The sequence below is a fragment of the Mastigoproctus giganteus genome, chromosome 8 (genome assembly GCF_048544385.1).
Source record: "Mastigoproctus giganteus isolate SK-2022 chromosome 8, ASM4854438v1, whole genome shotgun sequence".
Lineage (NCBI taxonomy): Eukaryota > Metazoa > Arthropoda > Arachnida > Uropygi > Thelyphonidae > Mastigoproctus > Mastigoproctus giganteus.
Genome location: NC_143582.1, coordinates 209,449,951 through 209,474,053, shown reverse-complemented (window position 1 = coordinate 209,474,053; position 24,103 = coordinate 209,449,951). Strand labels below are relative to the sequence as shown.

The following is a 24,103-nucleotide window of genomic DNA, read 5'->3' as shown; positions in this document are numbered from 1 at the left end:
TATGGCCTTAGTTGCTAATGCTCCTAAAAACCAAATAACAAACAAACAAACAAGCTCCAATTTGTACAATAGTCTTCCATGCGCAACAGTGTCAAAAGCTTTCCTGAAATCCAAATATATGATATCAAAATTATTTTTTGCATCCAGTTCCTTTGTAACCACATCATAATATCCTATCAAATTTGTCAGACAAGACTTTCCCTTAACAAACCCATGCTGTGTCTGAATTATTGCTGCAGTCTTGTCTAGATGATCCTGCAATGCATCTTTAACCAGTGACTCCATTATTTTACCCGGAACAGAAGTTAAACTAACTGGTCTGTAATTACTCGTGTCACCCTTTGATCCCCCTTTGTGAATTGGGGATACATTTGCACATCTCCAGTCCATGGGAACCTCCCCTGAGTCCAAGGACGCTCTCATAATTATGGCTAAGGGTTTGCTTAGTTGCTTTGCCGCCTCCTTTCTAACAGCAAGAGCTTCTGCTGGTGTTTGGCTAGAAACTTCATGACCAAGTGAGGCCTGTGGGCTCTTAAAAAAGAAAATTACAACACTGCCTCTCTTTGCCCAACTATGGAAGTAAAAGTGGATTTATAGCCTTCTGGAGCACAGGACATAAAAAATTCTTGGTCTTTATCAAGCCAGGTCTGAGTGACACAGAGGACGTCAATGTCACTAGCGAGGAGAATTTGGTCATCCAGTTTGTTGTGAAGGCTTCTAACATTTTGGTGCAAGATTCTGATTGTGTAATTTCCAGGGATCTTTTTAATTTATTTTTATACATCTAGTATTTTTATTCAAGGCAGGCTTTTGAGTTTATCAATTCTTGACCATATTGGGATGTAAGGTAAACAAAAAAGGTAAGCAGCAGCCATTATCAATCCACTGCAGGATGGAAGCCTTCTCAACAATTCATGTTGATGGAAATGGATGGTAATCTGCCACATTGGTCCTGTGCAAGTGGCAGATCAACCTGCACTGTTCAGACGCTTGAACTCCAGTCTACTCAGAGTGTGTGCTACTATACTCCCGCTCCCGACCATTTGGCTAGGGAGGTCTCTGTAGGGATGAGCATTCTCAAACTCTTTATCGCTGGTGAATGCAAGCTGATGGTATCAGTTTGATGATTATGCTGATGTGGGTCTTCACTGGTATAATTGCGAATTATGCTGTGCACATTTTTAGAAAATAACTGGAATGTGGGCATTCATGCTTGTTTCTTCGAAGCATTAATCTACAGCCTTTTGGTAGACAGCGAATAAACAAATTATAAGGAAGGAGGCATAGCCTGTTTGCTGAGTTTTAAGCTGTTTAACCTGAAATGAGAGATTATGTTCCTCAATAAATATTCACCAAATATATTCAAGAGATGTTCTTGGTCCAAATCTGTAGGCAAAAATCTTGACTCTGGTGGAAATTATGGAGATGCTATAATTCTTGGCCAGTGTCAGATGAGGTTTGGAGGCTGTTACTTACCAGGATAAGGAGATCTGGTTAGGAATAATAGTGTGATGGGGAGGAGGGCAATCAATATTGGTAGCTCGAAGGCATCCTAAGGAATTTGAGGTGGGTTTGGCTGTGGTAATGTGGTCATTTTACATCTCTAGGTGGGTCATAGGTATTGTCAGAAGGGCTGTTGGTAAGCATACCAGCATACTAGGTGGGTGGAACATGATGGGTGTTAGTTTAATTACTGTTTAGTTTTTGGGCTTCGGGGAGTCATTGTTATTTCCTGGCGGGTTCTCTGGTTGGGGTACTTCTTCAAGAGAGTGCAGCTGTGATTAGTCACCAGCCACTGAGGGTCTGAGTATATCTTTCTGCTGAGTGCATGACTAGGCCCTGCTAATGTGCTCAGTCATAGTGTCTGCAGATCTATCTACTAATTGACTTGAGAGGATTTGAGTGTCCAGTCAAGCTTTATAGAGCTAGGAGGTTTGACAGGATGAATAGTTTTTGTTGTTTTAGATATAAATGAGCATAAATGGACACTGTATGCCACAACTTGCACACATGGATTAAAATGATACCTTACACACACCACCAACTATGTATGTAGTTATACTGTACTGAATTTTATCTTGAATTCTACATTATTAGTGTAGAGGATAAGCTTGTTTTCTCTTTGTATGCAGGTGGAACATAAATTTTTGATTTAGCAGTATCTTCAATATGATTGAATAGCTTACTAACAACTTTGTCCATCATAATTTTGGTTTAAAACCAGTTGTGAATGTTCCTTTTTTTTTTTTTTCATAAAAGCAAATTGAAGTGATAACTGAATGTTTATGCCATTGTAGCTGAGTAGTCAGGTGGGAGAGTGCATAAATACCCATCTTGAGTGACTGGAGTTCAATCCCATTACTGCAAAATATGGTGCTCTTTCTTGTATTCTCTGTATCTTGTGAACTCCTCTGACCATGTGGTCATCCCAGAGTATAAACAGAAAATTAATTAATTAATTTATTTAAAAATATCTCTCAGTTATGGAAAAAGTTTATCAACTAGGTAGAAATGCTTTGAAAAGGAAAACATGTTTAATCATTTGTCTTTTACTTTTTTGTGTTAAATATATGTCAGTCTGCAGGCTGCCAAAGCAACCATGCAGCATTTTTGGGAAAATGAAACACCGTTTCTCCTTTTCTATGCTTAGTTACTTTTTCTATGGAATGGATGTCTTGTCCTCTATTTTTACCATGCTTAAATTCTCTTTTACTGCTCTGTTGGAGCCTTTTTTCTGTCTGATAGTTATTATTCCTGGGAGTCCTAGTAGATAGATATATTCCCTCCTTCAATATTTGGCCATTCTTACCTTCTGCAACAGTCACAGCTGTTTATTTCAGTTTATTGTACTTAACTCTTGATTATTTTAATTAAATTTAAAAAGTATGTATGGTTCCTGAAAATGTGTGATTGGATCCTGGAGGAAGAAAAGAAAGGTAAATTCATTCCATTGAATTGAATACGAATTTAACTCTATTAAATAAAATAAGTAAGTCTTTATTTACATATGATACACTTGAAAAATTAAAAAGTCATTTTATTTCAGGTAAGAAGAGATAAATTTGTTGACGAGCTAAATAAATACAACAAGGAAGTTGGGAACCTAAAAGCTCAAGGAGATATATTTGAGGTAGAACGTTATCAGAAGAATGCAAGGAGTATGCAAGAGTGGCTAAATGAAGCAATGAAGACTGTAGATCAGTTCAACTTAGAGGAAGAAGCTTATGAATGGGAAGTTACAAGTTACCCTATAAGGGACATCACAAAAAAATTAGCCCCATATCTTCAGCTATATGATGCAGCCGTTGATTTCAGTTTTAAACATAAGTAAGCTATATTATTATTTTATTGTTTAATATTTTATATTTTTGTAATATATATTTTAGTTTTATTAAAATATATATTTATATATAGGTACTATTTTTAAATATATATTTGTATATGCATTTAATATATACTAGGCGACTTTGCCCCCTGGCTGCGCTCGCTTCTTTTGATAAAGTAAAATAAAATACTTACAGAAGCTTTCAACACTGTGTGTCTCTCTTCCTTTGCTATGAATGCATAAATATGTTACATATGGAAATCAAGCATGGTACCGCATGGTCATGTTAGATAAACATAGTGAGTGACCATGCTTAAACAGAAGCTTGTTTTACCACAAGCTTGTTTTTAAAACAAGCTTCTGTTATGTATTTTAGTATTTGTTATGTATTACCATGTAACCCGCATCTCTCTTCTCCCATTGGCTCAAAAATATCACAAGGAGGAAAATTATTTTAATGTATAGAAAGATACAATGAATGAATATATATAAAATGAATGAAGGCAGAATTTTCACTGTTATAAAGAATTCCAGAACTAGGGGACATAAATTCAAATTACAGGGGAAGAGGTTTAGACTAGATTATAGGAAGTTTTCTTTTAGCCAGCGAGGTCGTTAATTGTTGGAACAGGTTGCCTTCTCAGGTAGTTGAGGCTGATAGTTTGAATAAATCAAAGGTCAACTTGATAGAGATATACACCGCCTCCGTAGCCGAGTGGGCAGGAGCGGGAGTGTAGTAGCATACACTCTTTGAGTAGACCGGGGTTCAAACCCCTGAATACGGTCGATCTGCCAACCCGCACTGGACCAGCGTGGCAGATTATGGTCCATTTCCCTCAACATGAATTGTTGAGGAGGCTTCCATCCTGCAGTGGGTTGATAACGGCTGCACTTTACTTTTTTTTTTTTTACAACTTGATAGTTACCTATATGAGGAGGGAAGCAAATAATATATAATTTATTATATAAGAAATTTATTATATACACATTTATTATATAAGAAAATACTCTTGTTTTTTTTTTTTGGCCAGTGCAGTAAAAGCTTGTGGCTTCCTTGACATTCCTGTTACTATTACTTAATATATATTAAATATTTATAAATATATTAGAAATATTATTTATAAATATTATTTATAAATCAAAGAAAGCTCTTTTCAGATCAGTTCAGCCTCAACCATTTCATCAACTAGCTGATATGTCCTCTGTGTGTCTCCATATAGTTTGGATATGTGTATATATTGACACCTAGTTGCTACAGTTCTTTGTAGGAGAAAATATGTATTTATGAATGCTACTTGCAGGATGTTCAGTATTTATGAATGCTACTTGTAGGATGTTCATACAAGTAAAATGAATACTGTAGTCTACAGTATTCTGTGGACATTTATTACATTTATTATTATTATTAGTTATATATGGGGTATATTCATCCTTGCTTTATTATTCTATTGTTATTATTTTTTCTGAGTCATATTGTCCTTACTAACTGCTCTCTCGCAATATGGTCTTGACATTTTCTGGGCGCATGTCTAAATTATCTTATATATATATATATATATATATATTTTTTTTTTTAATTTATATTTTAATATTTTATTTATATTTTATTAGTCTATATCTATTATTTTTTCAATTTTATACATCCTAGCTAAGTGATCTCTCACATTATGGTCTTTGTGTTTATTGGGCGCATTTCTAATTATTTCTTATTTATTTATTCATTTATTCTTCAAAACTTCCAGCCTTTCGATATGGTAGTCGCTAGTGTGCACATTGTGTATCTTATACCTACCTTATCCTATTTGATCGCTTCCTATCAGTATGATTGTCGAGTATAGGGTGAGTTTGTATTTAGTTATTTATATTTAGTCAGCCATATTCCTACATTTAGCTTTATCATCTTAGATTTTTTTTATCTTCATTTGAAATATATTAGATACTATAGTTACCATTCCTTAATTTACAACTGTTTTCTACTTGCAACCTTTATTTTTATGTCCAGGGCCATCTCTAGTATGGATGGTAATCATGCTCCCAGATAACTTGAGCAACTACTTTATATTCTTCATTCATATACTGTTAACTTTCCTATATTTATAATTTTTCCACACTTCGGGCTATTAGTGCAATACGAGGGCAGGTTGTCTATAATCTGTTTTCACCTGTGGTTTGCCATAAAGCCATAGTATTCATTATAAACAAATAATTTTTATAAAACATTTTCTATATATTTTGTCTACTCGCAACAGTAGCCTTTGTTTTTAGTATTTTGTTTTAGCTTTAGCTCTATTTTCATTCTTTTCTTTTATTTTTTTGGTTCCTCTGTCGTGTCAATCTTAAATTACATGCTGGCTGTTTTTATATCTTTCCTTATAGTAGCAGTATTTTATTATTCATTCCAGAGTTACGTAAAGCTTGACTTACATAAGAAGTCCTGGAACATATCTCTTACGTATGTCGGGGACTTACTGTAATTATAAAAATGTAAATTAATTAGGGCTACTATATTCCTGATATGCCAAAATTACAAAAACCACATAATATATCCTCAGAAGAATGAAGAAAAATTGTTATATATTTTTCAATTAATTAGTTATATATTTTTTATATATTAGTTATATATACCATATAGAAAAATAGCTATATATTTATTGTATATTAGTTCAATTAAAAACTTTATCTGGGGAACAGCGGTAAAGTAGCCAGAGTGGCATATAAGAAAAGAAAATATAAAAGGGAAAAAAAAAACAACATGCATGTTTTTGTACTATAAAAACTGATATGTGTTTTGTAGCCTTGGTTATTATAGTTGTCTTCATTGGTGCCAATCACTTCACCGCTTCTCGTATTCTGTCTTCTTTGTCCTTTATTATTAGTGTTCAATAGTGTTCGCTGTTGATAAATCTAAATTCCTTGCGATACTTGTTAATGTTTAACCATTTTCACACATCCTTGTTATTTTAATTTTCTGATCCTAATCGATCGCTTTCCTTTTCTTGGTAGATTTACTAGTCGTTGTCACTTTACAGAAAATTTCACAAAATGAAATTTTCTGTAAAGAACTTCATGGATTAACTCAGAAACACACTATTATCACCTCATGCAAGCTCACATGTTCACATTTTTACATTATTATGGTGAAATGTGTGTTCCCTTCACTGAAATCTTCAGTTATAAAAAAAACAAATAAATTTTCAGAATCTTCTTTTCATTCCTATTTTTTAAGCTTGTTACTCTGTATCTCACTTGTGCAATTTGTGCGTGCTGTGTTCATTTGTTATTGATTGATATATATATATATATGTATATTTTACTAGGTGGTAGATGACTCTCATCAACCGGTGAAATACCACCACTTTGCTTATTGGAGGCTTGAAGTGGTGGAACCCATATTTAGTCTCTAGAGCTAAGTTCCGGTCAACCCTTCCCTATATCTTCCATCATGTAGTATGATTGATGACTTTTGAGGTTATGATGAACGTCGTGGCGAGATCCAATATTCCTTACATTTCGAGGGTACAGCTCTAAAACGGCGTTCACAGGCCGGCTGCTAGTTAGTACACCGGACCGAACCTATTGGTAACTCTCAAGGAGGCTTCCAGATCAGCTAGTGTAAAATCTTGCTACCTCTACTCTGCCAGATAGTGACTGGAGGAAGTCCGAGTAGTGTGTATGCGGGGAGCATTGTCGAGGCCACGTTATGTCAAGGATCTGGGTATATTCTTACCATGTGTACGCCATATCCAAAAATTTCATATTTCATACAGCATGTCCCACCAACTTTTTCTTACTATTGAATACACCATAAATTGTCAAACTAATAGAGCAAGCTTATCTGCAAAAAGATCTAAACCTCCCAAGCACTTCCTAATTCATTTCACAAATATAAAGTAAAGTGCAGCCATTATCAACCCACTGCAGGATGGAAGCCTCCTCAACAATTCATGTTGAGGGAAATGGACCATAATCTGCCACGCTGGTCCAGTGCGGGTTGGCAGATCGACCGTATTCAGCAGTCAGGGGCTTGAACCCCGGTCTACTCAAAGAGCGTGTGCTACTGCAATCCCGCTCCTGCCCATTCGGCTATGGAGGCCTTTCACAAATATACGTGGTCTCAATTCTAATCTCAACGATGTCCATTTCCACTTGCAGGCTGCTAAACCCCATGTACTTTTTCTGACAGAATCTCAGTTATCGGTTGATTCAACTACTGCTCATCTCAGATGCCCAAATTATTCACTGTATGATTCCTTTTGCCTCAAAGGTGGTACTTGTGCATATGTCCTTTCTGATATTCCCTGTCAGAGACTTGGCAATTTGGAATCTCCTCTCTTTGATCTTCTCTGGCTTAAAATCTCTCTACCTCATTGTGTCAAATTCATCTGTTGTCTCTACCGTTCTCCCAACTCCACTAATCACTTGGAGCTCTTTGACTTCCTCTCTTTGCAACTTGACTTTCTCCAGTACAACTTTCCTAACAGTGAGGCAATTTTCCTTGGTGAGCGATTTTAATGTTCACAACTCCAGCTGGCTTCCGTTTTCTAGTCACACCGACCCAGCAGATCGAGATGCTGAGGCTTTTGCAATTACTAATGACTTAGCACAAATTGTTCATTTACCTACAAGAATACCGGACAATCCTAATCATACAGCCAATACGCTTGATCTTTTTCTCACAAACAACCCTTCTAAGTACACGGTCGAAGTGAGAGGTCCTTTAGGCACTTCAGATCACAACTTGGTGATTGTCTCTTCTCCAATGGAACCTTTATCTCATGGCTATTCCCAACCTCGTGTTGTTTGATATTTTACAAGAATGCAAAATGGGATGACCTGCGAGACTTCTTTTCTTCTTTTCCTTGGTCGGATTACTGTTTCAAAACTTCTGATGTCAACGTTTGCTCAGATCGTGTCAGTGAAATTATTCTTGCAGGAATGGAATCCTTTATCTCACACTCCACTTTAAAATCTCGTCCTATATCTAAACCTTGGTTTTCCAATAAATGTGCTAAGGCTGTTCAAGAGAAGAATGTTGCATATTGTAATTGGCTTGTTTCTAATTCTTCAATTTCATTTTCTGCCTACACCAAAGCTCGCAACAATTGTAAAGCAGTTTATTAATCAGTCCAAACTAGAGTTTGAACAGGCTAAGAGTAGAAAACTTGCTTCTTGCCTTAATGGTAGCCGAGCATTCTGGTCTCTTGCCAAAGCTATTGGCCACAACGTTTGCCCATCTCTGCTCCCACCTCTGTCCAAACCAGATGGTTCTGTTGTCACTTCAGCCAAGGATAAAGCTGACCTGCTAGCATCCCATTTTTCTTCCACCTCATGTATTAATGATCTTGGTAAAACACCTCCTGCCATTCCCAACACGCTCCATTCAATGCCTCCTGTGGTCTTCCGTCAAAAGGATATCAGAAGGATTTTGATGAATCTCGATGCTAAGAAAGCTCCAGGTCCTGATGGTATTTCTCCACTTGTTCTCAAAACCTGTGCTCCTGAACTTACTCCTATTCTTTGCCACCTTTTTTCACTTTCTTATTCCAAAGGTGTTTTTCCTTCTGCTTGGAAATTTGCTCATATCCAGCCAGTTCCTAAAAAGGGTGACAAATCCCTCCCATTCAATTATCGTCCCATTGCAATTACTTCTACTCTTTCTAAAGTAATGGAGAAATCAATTAACCGCCAACTCTTAAACTACCTAGAAACCTTCCTTCTGATCAATGATTGCCAGTATGGATTCCATCAGTGTCGATCCACTGGTGATATTCTGGCTTATGTTACCCATTTATGGACTAATTCAATGGAAAGATTCGGTGAAACTCAAGTAGTTGCTCTTGATATCTCAAAAGCTTTTGATCGTGTTTGGCATAAAGGTCTTGTAAACAAGCTTCCATCTTATGGTTTGCCAACTGTTTTTAGTAATTGGTTATCCAGTTTTCTCTCTGATCACTCACTGAGGGTGATGGTAGATGGCTCTCTGTCTTCTAACTTCTCCACTAATTCCGGTGTCCCCCCCAAGGTTCAGTTCTTTCCCCCACTCTTTTCCTCTTGTATATTAATGACCTTCTTCCATTGACTGGAAATCCTATCCATAGTTTTGCCGATGATAGCACACTGCATTCCACTTTCCATTTTGAGAAACCTTGTCCTGCTCAATCAGCGTCAACTTCTCGAAAATCTGCTACCAATTCCTTAAATTCTGATCTTCAGGTAATTCTCCAGTGGGGCAAAGACAACTTAGTTGATTTCTAAAACTCAGTCATGTCTTATATCTCGTAAAAAGGATTCTTCTGCTCCTATGCTTATCTTTAGTGACACTCCGATTTTTAGGCAAAATGATATATCTCTTTTGGGGATTACCCTGACTTCTAATCTCTCTTGGTACAAGCACATTACAAATATTGCTTCCTCTGCATCTAAAAAACTTGGTTTTCTCTTTCGCTCTCGGCATTACTTTTCTTCCAAACAGCTGCTCACTCTGTATAAATCGCAAATCCGCCCTGCCATGGAATATTGTTCCCACATCTGGGGTGGTGCCCCCAAAACCTCTCTCAGGCTTCTTGATTCCATTCAGAAGAGGGCAGTTAGGTTAATCAATGATTCATCTCCAACAGAGTCTGTCCACTCGCTTTCTCATAGATGTACTGTTTCTGCTGCATGCCTCTTCTACAGATACTTCCATGGGCACTGTTCTTCCGAATTGGCTTCTATAATTCCCGCTCTCTCTTTCAAAACAGTCTGAACACGTGCCGCCACCAGCCAACATCCATTTGCTGTCCAACTTCAAACCCACAGAACCAACTTTTCATCTTCCTCATTTATTCATTCAACTGCCGTTTTCTGGAACTTCCTTCATACGTATTTCCTGAAAATTACAATCTACAGAAGTTCAAGTCCAATGTCAACAAATATCTTCTTTCGTCTTCTCAACCTCCAACCCAAGCACGGTACTAAGCACTATAGGTTCTAATACCTCTCGTGTTTGGGGTTCACATAAAAAAAAAAAAAAAATTTACGTAAGTCTGAATTTACGTAACTCAGGCTTACATAAGTCGGGGAGTTACTGTATTATAATTTTTATTTTCCTACTTCTTACTATTTTTTGATATAATCCTATTTTGGCATGGCATGTACTTTATGTTAGAAACCGAGGACATTATATTGTTGTCCTGTCAGGTGATTCTGGTGGTTGACACTTGAAAATGGCACCAGGATCACGTCATATATGACAATATAATTTTTTACAATCTAAGACTGGATTGTAAAACTGGATTTCCTGTATTAGATTTTCCAATCTAATACAGGAAATTTTATTTTAGCCAGCAAGTTATAAATTACTGTAATAAGTTACTTACATGGGTGGTAGAGGCTGAAAGTCTGGGGAAATTCAAAGATCAGCTGGATAATTTCCTAAGGAAGGAGGGAAATGCATAGGTTATCCATTTCCTTTTCTCTTATTAATTATTATTATTATTATTGTGTTTTAAAAATTTTGTTTTTATTCTTATTATTTTATTTTATGTATTTTTTTGTTATTTTATTTTATTATTATTATTATTTATTTTTTTTAAATTTTATTTTATTTTTTTTTGGCTGGTGTAGCATAAGCTGTTGTTGTTATTTGGTTTTTAGGAGCATTAGCAACTAAGGCTAAGCAACATATTGCTCCGGGGATATGCGGTGGTTATTCCCTGACCTTTCCGCATCCTCTGTATTTGGTGGCTCACGGGCTCGAACCCTGGTCTAATCAAGAAGAATGTGCTATGCACTGCTACTCCTGCCCACCTGGCTACGGAGGTGCCGTAGCATAAGCCATAAGCTTCCTTGCACCATGTGGCCATTACTAATACTATTCTTCTTGCACAGTTTTTTTTTTTTTTTTTCCTCTACGTACTTGTGTAATTTCTCTTTCCTTCACTCTCAACTATTTTTATCTATACTACTTTCCTTACTTATGCTACTTACCTTTATTTATTCACTTATTAATATTTATAAATATATATTTATTTCAACTTTTTTTAAACAGGTGTAAGTTTGTATATTTTTAAATATGATCTTATTGATATTTATGTAACTAAAACTTGTGTATATTACAGTTGTTTTTCATGTAACAAGTTTATATTTTTTGGAAAAAATATTTTATTTTTGTCTTCTATATTTTTACACTGTATTTTTAAATTGACATTAATAAGAATATGAATAACATGCTTTTATTAATATAATTTTATGTTTTTGACACTACAATCCAAGAAAAAGTTTGTAATGTTATTTTGTTCATTTGAAATTATTAATGTTAATCTCTTTCTAAAGAAAGAGATTAGATTAAGATTAACAGATTATTAAAATCCAGGTTCTACTCTATTTAATATTTCTACTAGTCTGTTTAGCACTACACTGCTTTAATGCATAATAGCAAATCGCATTAGAAGTTGCACTCATACAACTAAAATAGCATTATGATTGCAGTTCTTTCACACCATGTTGAAAAGGCATGCGTTTGAATTTTATCAAAATGGGAAGAATTGTTATTTGCTTTTCTCACACCATGACTTAGTTAGTGTGGCTTGAATGATGGTTGCACAGTTTTTTACCCTGGAAACTTTCATTTTTCTTCTTATTATTATTCAGTGTATTATTATTAGAGGAACAAACAGCAAAATTTTTTCGGCAAACAGACAAACCAACCATAGAACACATCCCATTTACAGACTGATACATTGCCTCATTGCCTGAACAGAAATACCAAAACAGCCAACTAAAAAATCAAAAATTTCAGGCTTACATACAAAAATACAGATAATTTTATTAAGCCATTATTCATTAAAACTGATATTATGTATCTGACATGTTTAATATATTTTAGTAATTTCAGTGTATTTTAGTTATACTTTAGTTATTGAATTTGTTTATATTTATTAAAGTTATGTTTATAGGAAATCACTGTATGTGTGTGGTTGTAATATATATATATAATAGGATAAGTAAACTGTAAAAATTAAAATTGCTTAAAAATAAAGTGATAAAGAAATAAAGAGCTGACTGTGAATGTAAGTTGCTGCATATGCAATATCCAACATGTTGCATAATCTACAATATATATAATTGGCAATATAGAGGCAATATGAAAAAAAAGCAAAGAAACAAATAAATAAATGAGGACAGATGCAGAAAAGGAAGAAGAGTGGAAGGAATATGTATCTAAAGAATTTTGAAAATATTAAATATAAGCCAAATATAGCCAAAGTTATAAGCCAGTAAATAATAAATTTAGACTGGTGCCACCTGACCATTCCAAGAACAAAAATATGTGAAATAACACAAATATGATACAAAAAACCAACCAACCAAAAATGAAAAATAACTATAGGAAAAACAAAGCAAGGAACAAATAATATATGACCATTGTATCCAATCTCATCAGAGTGATCCTGGATTCAACAGCCATGAATATTACTGCATTTCGAATGTAATGCAAATTACTGCAATGCACAGTGAAAGACATTCACTCAAATTTCAGGCTGCCAAAGTAGTAATATCACATCCAGTTGAGGCCCTGATGCTAAAGTGCTCAATGATAACAAAACCAGACTGCCACCGAAGAGAGAGAAATAAAGTAGATAATAGAAAATAAACTGATTATAGAGGGTAGTATGAGCAGTACAAAGCAACTAGCAATCACTACAGCCATGAGAAATTAACTGCAAAACTCTTATGAAGAAGAGTAAAAATAAAGTAATAAAGAGATGATTGTGAACATAAGTGACTGCATACACAGTATCCACCAACACATTGCATAAAGATAAGAATATATATAGTTGAATAAATATATCTTTGTGTTTAAATTTACCTAGTATACAAAAAAAATTATCTACGTATATAGTATATTGTTGTGTGCTTCTCAATTTTAATGACTTTTTCAAGGAATCGCCAAAATTCAGAGGAAAGACAACAATATATAAGTCCTCTGTTTCTGTAGTGAAATATATTCAGGCAGTGATAATAGTAAAATGTGTATATGAAGATTTTGAATTTTGATTATGAAAATTATGCCAAATAAATTTATCATTACTAATATATACCCACTGATAATGCAACAGAGAACCACATTGAGAGTGAATAAAATCAACTTAACATAAAACTTTAAAGTAAAATTAGAATAAAAAATAAAATAAGAATAGAAGAGAAAAAAATGAAGATAAAGAACTCAACTATGTATACGTACCCTATTATGTACACTGTACTGCCACTTTATTAGGTTACCTCTACTGTGCACACAAATGTTTTACCCCACAATGTTGCAAGTCACATGACCACAGTTGTGGATATAATCGCAGCAGAACAACCCTTCTAATAACAGTTAAGCATACAAACCGTAGCAAGAATGGGGAAAAGGAGTGATCTAACGGACTTTGAACGTGGCATGGTAGTTGTTGTTGTTATTTGGTTTTTAGGAGCATTAGCAACTAAGGCCATATTGCTCCGGGGATATGTGGTGGTCATTCCCTGACCTTTCTGCATCCTCTGTATTTGGTGGTCACGGGCTCGAACCCCGGTCTAATCAAGAAGCGTGTGCTGCTCCTGCCCCCCTGGCTACAGAGGCACTGGCATGGTAGTAGGTGCAAGATGTGCTGGACAAAGCATCTCTGAAACGCATTTCTCCTGAACATTTAACCTACCACAGTTTCAAGGGTGTATCGAGAATGGTGCAACGAACAGAAAACATCCTCTCAACGGCATTCCTGTGGAAGAAAATCACTTGTTGATGAGAGAGGTCAGAGGAGGATGACTAGAATTGTGCAAGCAGACAGATGGGCCACAATGTCGCACATCACATCAGAATACAACCTTGGTGTGCAGAACAAAATATCGCAACAGACCACTAGTCCCACTTTGTCGCAAATGGGCTACAACAGCTGATGGCTACATCACACACCTTTGTTATCAATGAAGAACAATGCTTCCTGTGGGCACAGCAACACCAGCACTGGTCTATTGAGGATTGGAAAACAGTTGCTTGGTCTGACGAGTCGAAGTTCCTGGTGCATCGTGTTGATGGAAGGCTCAGAATTTGGTGAAAACATTCGCGCATTATAGCATTCACGTCTGAATGCCACATCATACCTAAACATCATTGCTGACCAAGTGCATCCATTCACGTTGATAGTTTATCCCCAGTCAGATGGTTACTTCCAGCAGGATAATGCACCGGTGCACAAAGCCCGAATCACTATAGAATGGTTCCAGGAACATGACAATGACTTTTCTTTGCTGCAGTGGCCCACTCAGTCCACGGATCTCAATCCTATTGAACATCTTTGGGATGAGCTGGAAAGGGCTGTTCGCTGCAGGCCTACACCTCCGTCGAATCTCAAGGAACTGTGTGACACACTCATGTCTGTATGGTACTCCATTCCTGCACAATTTTTTCAGCATCTTGTTCATTCCATGCCTAGACGAATTCAGGCTGTTTTGGAGGCTAAAGTAGGCTCAACACTCTACTAGGTAGGTGTATCTAATAAAGTGGCAGCACAGTGTATATTACAACTATCTATGGTCATGATGTTTAATTGCTCTAGCAGTGACCTTAGTATATACATTCATATGAGGTGTAATCCAAAAGTTCAGAGATACTTATCTCAAAATTGCAAGTGTTGTAACAAGTTTGACTTGTAAAATGTTTAGTGATTCACTAGATTTACTGTAGTAGTGGCAAATGATGCAAGAAAGCAAGCTTATACAGCATCAGCCAAAAAAATCAACACTTCCTATATCACCTGACTATCCCCTCCAATAACTTATCTAGTTCTTCCTTGAATTTATTCAAACTACCCACTTCCACAACAATAGACAGATGTTTGTTCCAACATCCTACTTACTGTCTGAATGCAAACTTCTGCATGTCTATCCTGCAACCATCCTTCTATTTGAATTTATGCCCTCTTACATATGTAGTCTGAGCAAGAGGAAGAATGCCATCAAGAGTGAGCTTGCTTAATCCATTTGAAACTTTAAACACCTCATTCAGATCATCTTGCAGGTTCCTAGCCTTCAGAGGCTGCAATTTGCAGAATTGAAGTCCTTCTTGGTAAGTACACCCTTTTAATTCCCTCACCAACCTCATTGTCCTGCTTCCTATGTGTTCCAGCAGATCTATATCCTTCCTAAAATGAGGCCTCCAGACCTGCATGAAGTACTCAAGATGTGGCTTAATCATTGCCTTGTACAATGGGATAATCACCTCCTTATCCCTGCTAGCAAACTTCCTGTATATCATTGACAAAACCCATTACAGTGTCCTGGCAGTCTGTCTGCACTGCTCAAGTACTCCTACAGTTTTTCATTTTACACTACCCTGAGTATAGTATGACATAGTGGGTACATTAATCTGTGATTTTTTTAATTCTTTCTTCTGATTTGTCTTGCAGTAGCATGTCTTGATTTTTCTAATTCGTCTTGCAGTAGCATGTCTTGATTACTGTCATTAACCATGCTGCCAACTTTTGTATCATCTGAAATCTTAGACATTAAGTTTTCAGATGATATAAAGCATATTAGGCTTAAACATTAAGCCTGATATACCTTCATTAATATCATCAATAAAACTCTCTAATTGACTGACACTTACTGACAGTAAGTGTCAGTCAATTAGAGTTGTGCCTATCTTGATATCTTATTAATCTCTCCATGTAAATAATAACAGTGAGAAAATGTGACTATAAAATTGTTTAATTATCTGCATATCTTTAGCATTAATACCTCTACCTGTTCTTTTGATACGTGAGAATTTATTCATTGCCTGTTAAGCATTTATTCATTGCCCATTGTCTTTTTCTTTCACTCATTAATTAATTATAAACATGATGTTTGTTCTCTATGCACAATATTTTTATTTTGATCATGAGCAAAAACAGAAGTTCTCTAATATAACTGATAGCATAACTACCAGTTTTCTTTTCTGCAAAAGTTATGTACAACTGAGAACACGTTTATCTTTCTTGAATAATTTGATTACCCTTGAAACATATTTAGATTTTAATAATTCATTCTTTTATCATTTGAATATAAGGCGCCTCCATAGCCAGGTGGGCAGGAGCAGCAGTGCATAGCACACACTTCTTGATTAGACTGGGGTTCGAGCCCATGACCACCAAATACGGAGGATGCAGAAAGGTCAGGAAATTACCACCACATATCCCTGGAGCAATATATGGCCTTAGTTGCTAATGCTCCTAAAAACTAAATAACAAACAAACAACAACAATTTGAATATAAATCTGGATTTAAAAATTACTTTAATCCTTTTTATATTTATAGAGCATGGCTCACAGGACCATTGGAAACTGTAAATCCAGATAATGTTGAACAAGATACTGGAAATATTTGGCGTAATTTATATAAACTGGAAAAGACATTTAATGAAGAACCAGAACCACAGAGAATTGCCATACATGTAAATAATTTTTCTATTTTTGAACAATATATCACTTTAGATAATCTTACAAATATCTTCTACCATAAATTTTTTAATATAATAGTATAATATGTAATTTAAAATAAATTATAAATTTTACCTATAATATTAGAAAGGTTAATAATAGTGTAAAATTCCTACTCTTCACAAGCCTTGTTTTTTGTTAGAACTAATACCTAGTGATGATAAATCTGTTTTAAATTTTCTGTAATTTAGTTGGGGCCATTTAAAAATTACATAATGTAAGAGAGGAGGGAGCTCCACCCACAATGCATTATGGGTGAGAGCAGTTGAATGAATTATACACAGCAAGATTTTTCATAAAGTATAAATGATGTGACTTGAATTGGAGTTTGTTTCAATGGGGGGGGGGGAGGGTGAGTGGCTGTTTCACAGTGTTACAGGAGAATGGAAGTACAGTGGGGTCTCCATTTTCGCTGGGGTTACATGTCAATACTTCCCCGCAAAAACGTGAAATTCCATGAAACTCTGTACTCTTGCCCAAATTGCTCCAGATGTTTTCTACATATGCCTAAACACTTATGCAACCATTTACAATTAACAGAAAAATATTTAAAAGGTTTTAATTGTGTTTTACAATAATGAGTAACATTTTAGACCCATGTTTCGAAATACTGAATTAAACTTTTATTACATAGTCACCACAGGTGACTATGTAATACATAATCACCACAGGATTCAGTGCTCCTCAGTAGTAGGGGTCTCAGAGGCTGGAGAAGAAGCAGAGTTTGCTGACGTCGACACTTCTGCCTTAAATCATGGGCCTTCTTCTCTTCAATGGCCATATAGGTGCACTGAGGCCAGAGGCGGGCTGTTCCGAGGGTGCAAGGGGTATACTGCACCCGGGTGCCAATGTTAAAGGGGCACCTGAAAACCTGAAACTCACATACACATATGAAGAAAATTAAATTTGAAACGGGGATGCCAAATTGCGATTGGCATCCAGGTGCCACATACCCTAGGAATGCCCCTGGCTGAGCATCTTCCAGAATAATTCCATCACATTGGCATTGAAAACCTATTCAGGTTTATATCCATTCTTCTTGATCAGCTTCTTGAGTTGTGCAGGGTAGGCCTTAGCAACCTTGTGATCAGCTGAAGCAGTCTCGCCCACAATCATTACATTACGGAGTGAATAATGCCTCTTGAATTTCTGGAACCAGCCTTTGCTGTCAGTGAAGTGGTTTCTGCAGTGCTGCTGGTACAGGAGGTTAAATCTGTTGTAAAGAAGGGAGGGCCCTAGCGAAAATCATACCAATGTTCACAGGCAAGTTGTTTTTCTTATGCTGGTCTTCAATCCAAATGAACAGTGCATGCTCCATTTTTAACGTCGACATACCCGCATATTTGCCAGTAAGAATTACCCCACTTTGCACTGCCTCTCTGATCTCAGTTTCTTGTTTCCTTATGTATCATATGGTACTTTCGTTGATTTGCGGCATTGATATGCTTTTGTTGATATATGGTTGATATTTCATCAACGGAATATCAACTGTATATCAACTTGTAATCTGGATAAATGTCAAGAAAGGCTCACATACATGGCTGTAGGCCATGTATGTGAGCCCTTCTCAACATTTATCCAGAATCCAGACTTTCTCATTCAGCACTGGATTCACTTCGTTTAGAACCCATGGGTATTCACATAATCACAGTAATATTTTAAGCACAAATAGCCTAACGAAGACACTCACAAAGGCCACAAGCCGTCCTACTCAGATGTCACTCACTGGGTGAATTCAGCGAGCATCAGCTAAATTTTTAGTATGATAAATTTCGCAACTGCCAACACAAATCCGGGAATATGGAGACCCGACTGTATTCATAAATTGCTTTACATAATTTGTAAATAATTCCTTAATGAATATTTATTGTATATAATAAAAAATTTTTCCTATTAATGCCTTCTGCATCCTTAATAACATCTAGATTTCAGATTTGAATGAATCTGTTCATTCCTCTTGACATTGGGCTCAGAGTAGGGATACTCTGAGCCCAATGTCAATATGTCATTTTAGTTAACTAATCTGTACATATTAGTTGCTGTTGGTTACTCTGACTGCTAATTTAAATTCAGTCTATTTCACTCTAGTACGGTGTTTGAATTTTCAGGTAAAAAATCAAGTTGAAAACTTCAAGGAATATTTGACACTTGTCCAGACACTGTGTAATCCAGGATTGCGGGATAGACACTGGGAACAGATTTCAGAAATAATAGGATTTCCTCTTAAACCTGATGAATCTACAACATTAGGAAAATTGATTGACTTAAATCTAGAAGAGTTTGTTGGACAGTTTGAAACAATTAGTGAAGCAGCTAGTAAAGAACATAATTTGGAGAAAGCATTAGAAAAAATGATTCAGGAGTGGGATCAGGTAGGTAGTATATGTTGTCTTTATTTTACATGATTGTATAACCTGCATTAGCTCTTTCTGCATTTTACTTTATGCTTCATCCCACACTAAATGTATAGACATTAAATGTTTAAATAATGGTTAATTGCTGTCTATTTTTAATATGTTTGCTGTGAGGAATGAATGTTCATATGTATTTGTTCTACATTTGCTGTGTCTGTACATTGCTAGATATATGTCTTTCATAACAATACAGCATCACTACTTGTCACATTTTGGAGAAGTCTTTATTTGAATATTGTTAGAAACTGGAGGAATTTGAAAAAGCCTTTTCAGTCAGAGATATCGTTAGCTAATCTCAAGAAAAGGAAGTAAGGTTTCTCTCTACCAAGTATTCTGGGCTTTTTGGTTTGCATGCCATGTATTTCAGCTCCTGAATATACATACACATTGTACAAACATAAAACACTGGTACAATCAAGTAAATAATATGCTGCAGAACTACCCCATCCCCAAACTAATAATAGCAACTTTGTAACATTTAAATTCTTTGTAATGTTTAAATGATAGCTCACCATGATTTTTGTGTGTAAATCTTGAAGTGCTGAGACCACAGGAATTGAAAATACATGGACTGTGTTAGGGTAACTAAGAGTAAGAACAGGTGTATGTATACTTGCATGTACACCAATGCTAGGAGTATAGTAAATAAATTTGATGAATTTGAAGTGCTGGTCAAGACATCAAAGGTGAATATTGTTGGGATATCAGAGATGTTGTGTCACACATAAGCAGTGAAAAATTTGAATTTGGGAAGTACAGTGTATATAGAAAGCATGGACAGGATAGGAAGGGAGGATGGGTTATGCTGTTAGTTAAGAAACACATTAAATCTAAGGAAGTGCAACCAGTTGACATAGGTGGACACTGCAATGGTGAGTCAGTTTGGTGTGACATAAGCACTGGGAAAGCAAAAATGAGAGTAGGAGTGTGTTATAGGCCTGATGACTCAGAAGAGTTCAACAAACAGTTGTACAGAGAAATAGAGTGGTCCCGTAAATCAGAATGTCTTATAATGGGGGATTTTAACTTCCCAGATATAGACTGGAACTTGTGGATTGGTCACTCACACACTAGCAAGGCTTTTGCGGATTTATTGGATGATTATTTTTTACAGCAGCACATTTGAAAGGCAACCAGAGGGAGTAATACATTTTATCTGATTATCAACAGTGGTTATTCATGCATTAAGAATTTCCATATAAAGGAACTACTAGATGGCACTGATCACAGTGTACTGAAGTGGGATTTACTTCAGTAACTAAAGATGTAACTACCATCTGGGGTAAAGGGAAGGGTTTTTGCTTTCATAAAGGTGACTAGAGTGGTCTCAGACTGTTTTTAAATTCTATACAGTGCAACCAACTGAGGCTGTTACCAACAGTAAATTCTAAATGGGAAGCATTCAAGGAATTAATCTTGGAAGCTACCAGGCTTTTAATATCAACTAAGAAATATTGTTCAAGGTTTAGGCCTAAATGGATATCAGATGAACTAATGAGACTGGTAGCATAGAAAAAAAAATGCATGGGATACATATAAATTATCAGGTGACACAGAAGCCTATGGTAGATATAAGCTAGTCTGTAATCAAGTCACAAATGAGGTTAGGCAAACAAAGGCAGATTACAAGAAATCTTTGGCAAAGGTGACAAAGAAAAACAGCCAAGACTCCTTTACTTATATTAACTCTAGAAGAAAGGGAATGAATCAGATTGGGCTACTTTATATTGATGGTTTGACTGTTGATGATCCTGCTCAGATAGCTGACAAACTAAATGAATATTTTACATTTACATTCACACATGAGGAATTCTGTTGGGAAGTGGAGGCCAGAAGCTTAAACTCTAGCAGGGAGCTAAATGATTTTGTAATAACTGAGAGCAGAGTGGAGGAGAAATTGTTGAAGTTGAACATAAGAAAGGTACCTGGGGTGGATGGGATCTATCCAGGTATATTAAAGCAAAGGAAGTAATCAAACCCTTAGCCATAATTATGAAAGCTTCTATGGACTCAGGGATGGTCTCCATGGACTGGAGATGTGCAAATGTGTCCCCAGTTTACAAAGGGGATCATGAGTAATTGCAGACCTGTTAGTTTAACTTCTGTTCTGGGGAAAATAATGGAATCACTGGCTGAAGAAGCACTGCAGAATCATCTAGACAAGACTGCAGTAATAATTCAGGCACAGCATGGGTTTATTAAGAGGTCTTGTCTGACCAATTTTATTGGATACTACGATGTGGTCACAAAGGAACTGGATGCAAAAAATAATTTTGATATCATATACTTGGATTTCAGAAAAGCTTTTGATACTGTGTTCGTGGAAGACTACTGTACTAACTTATAGGTTATTGCAGTTGCATCAGTTTAATTCATAGCCATCTACCAAAGTAGCTAAATTGGCATTGTTTTAATTATATCTCATATTGTGAATACCTTCAGAACGAGTTGTCATGGTATTGCACTACATCGAATAAGTAATGCTTTGCCAGTGGATAAGACTAATGTTAGTCTTATCCATTGGATAAGTGGATAAGTGGAGTTTTCTCAGTGGATGCCAATGAAACATTGGGCAGATTGACTGGGAAGTGTCAAATGAAGTTTAACATTGACAATTGAGAATAAATAACATTAGTCTTCTCCACTGGTGAACTGCTATTTATTAGTATTAGTAATGGTCACCAATGAGGAAGCCTATGGCTTATGCTGCACCACACAGAAAAAAAAAGAATAAAATAATGATAAGAAGAAAATAATAAAAAAATAATAATAATTAATAAATGAAAAGGAAATAGACAACCTATGCCTTTCCCTCCTCTTGTAGGTAACCACCTGACATTTGAATTTCCCCAAACTGTCAGCCTCTACCACCCATGTAGGTAACTTATTCCAGTAATTTATAAATTGCTTGCTTAAATGAAACTTTCTGAAATCCAGACTAAACATCTCCCCCCGTAACTTGAATTTATGGAACCTAGTTCTAGAATCATTTATAACCCTGAAAATTTCATGCTCATTCATTTTACTTTTGCCTCTCAGAGCCTTAAACACTTCAGTGAAGTCTCGTCTAAGGTGCCTAGTTGTCAAGCTCTACAACTCACATATTCAAAGTCTTTCCTCATATGGATGCTCTTTTGCCGATCTCACCAGGCGAATTACCTATCTTTGAACCCTTTCAACCCACTTAATGTCTTTCTTTAGGTGCAGTCTCCATACTTGAACACAGTATTCTATCTTCAAAAAGGCCTCAGGTTGGGAGAATGATTCATATCACAAATTTAAACAAGTACACCAACCGTTTAACTATAATAGTTTAATACTGAAAATTATAAAATGTACCTGACGATACAGTACTATGTAAAATAATATTTACAAAAACTGACTTACAAAATAAAATATATTATGAAATTTTAAAATGCAATAAAATATAATAAAGGTGAAAAGCGATAAAACAATGATTGTAGCTTTCAGGGGCATCTGCCTCCTTTCTCAACAACGATGTTTAGGCAACACATCCTTAAATATCAGGTTCACGACACACGTGGCTGACCAGGCGCATGCTCAGTATTTCTTCCATGTGAACCAGAACCGGAAGTGGCTCAGGAGCATGGAAACGCAAAGCGCTTGTCTTTGGCAAGGACCACAGCCTCCAGAAGGGGGGGGTGGAGCCGAACACCCCTGTCCCTATTCATACTATTGTTTACGGACGAGCCAATGCACAAACTCTCCAGCCACTTACGGTCCCAGAACCTATGCTCCCGGTCTAGGTTGACAGCATTCACTGGGGAGACCTGGTGTTGTTTTTCCCAATAATGCTCAGCAATGGTGGACTTATTAAACTCTGCGGTCTGTATGGCTCGCATGTACTTGCATGCAAAAACTGACTTTGTAAGTCAGTTTTTGTAAATATTATTTTACAGTACTGTATCGTCTAGTACATTTTATAATTTTCGCCATTAAACTATTATAGTTAAACGGTTGGTGTACTTGTTTAAATTTGTGACACAGTATTCTAAGCGTGGTCTATCAATAGCCTTATACAAAGGGTACTAGGAAAGTTTTGCAATACAGCTTTGTTTATTTAATTTTTTCAAAGTAATTTCCTCTACATTCAATACACCTCTCCATCCTCCGAAACCAATCTTTAAACCAGTTCTGCCAAGTTTCACTAGGGAGTAAAGCACACTCGTTGTCCCAAGCCCGTAGCAGGACCTCATCACTGGAAAACCGCCTCCCTTTTAGCTTCATTTTCACATGCGGGAACAGTGCAAAGTCGCAGGGAGCAAGGTCTGGACTGTAGGGAGGGTGCTCGAGAAATTTCAGTCCTGTCGTGGTCAAATATTCGGTGCAGGATTTGGCGCGGTGAGCTGGAGCATTTTCGTGATGGAGGTACCAGGTGTCCATTCTTGACTTTGGCCGCAGGTTCTTCATAGATCCAATGACTTTAGGCAGGCATTGTTCAGTATACCACTTAGCTGTGACTGTCTTCTGCGTGTCCAAAACGACACGTTCCACAATTCCACTCGATTTGAAAAATACAGCTATCATTTTCTTCTTTACAGATCGAGATTTTCTGACAATTACGGGTGTGTCGTCATCATCAAAGACCCAAACTTTGTTTTGAGCCTTGGTCGGTAGATCGTAATAGTACAGCCAAGTCTCGTCACCTGTCACGATGTTGTTCACATACCGAGATTGTCCCTTATCAAACTTTTTTAACATCTCCCGGCACCAAGTCACACGTCGTGTCATCTGCTCTTTAGTCAGTTGATGCGGCACCCAGAGAGAACAAAGTTTCTTCACGTGCAAATGATCTTGCAGAATCGAACGAATTGCTGGTGCATTTAGGCCCAAAGTATCCTCTA

At 36.4% G+C, this 24,103-nt stretch overlaps 1 protein-coding gene across 1 annotated transcript in view; it reads left to right on the top strand.

Moving 5' to 3' along the window:
• Dhc36C (Dynein heavy chain at 36C) overlaps positions 1-24,103 on the top strand; it is a 592,122-nt gene that overhangs the window by 5,572 nt on the left and 562,447 nt on the right. The window contains exons 2-4 of the mRNA XM_090380456.1: positions 3,047-3,327; positions 16,643-16,778; positions 18,933-19,196. Coding sequence (XP_090236582.1) covers positions 3,047-3,327; positions 16,643-16,778; positions 18,933-19,196 — 681 coding nt within the window. The remainder of the gene's footprint in view (positions 1-3,046; positions 3,328-16,642; positions 16,779-18,932; positions 19,197-24,103) is intronic.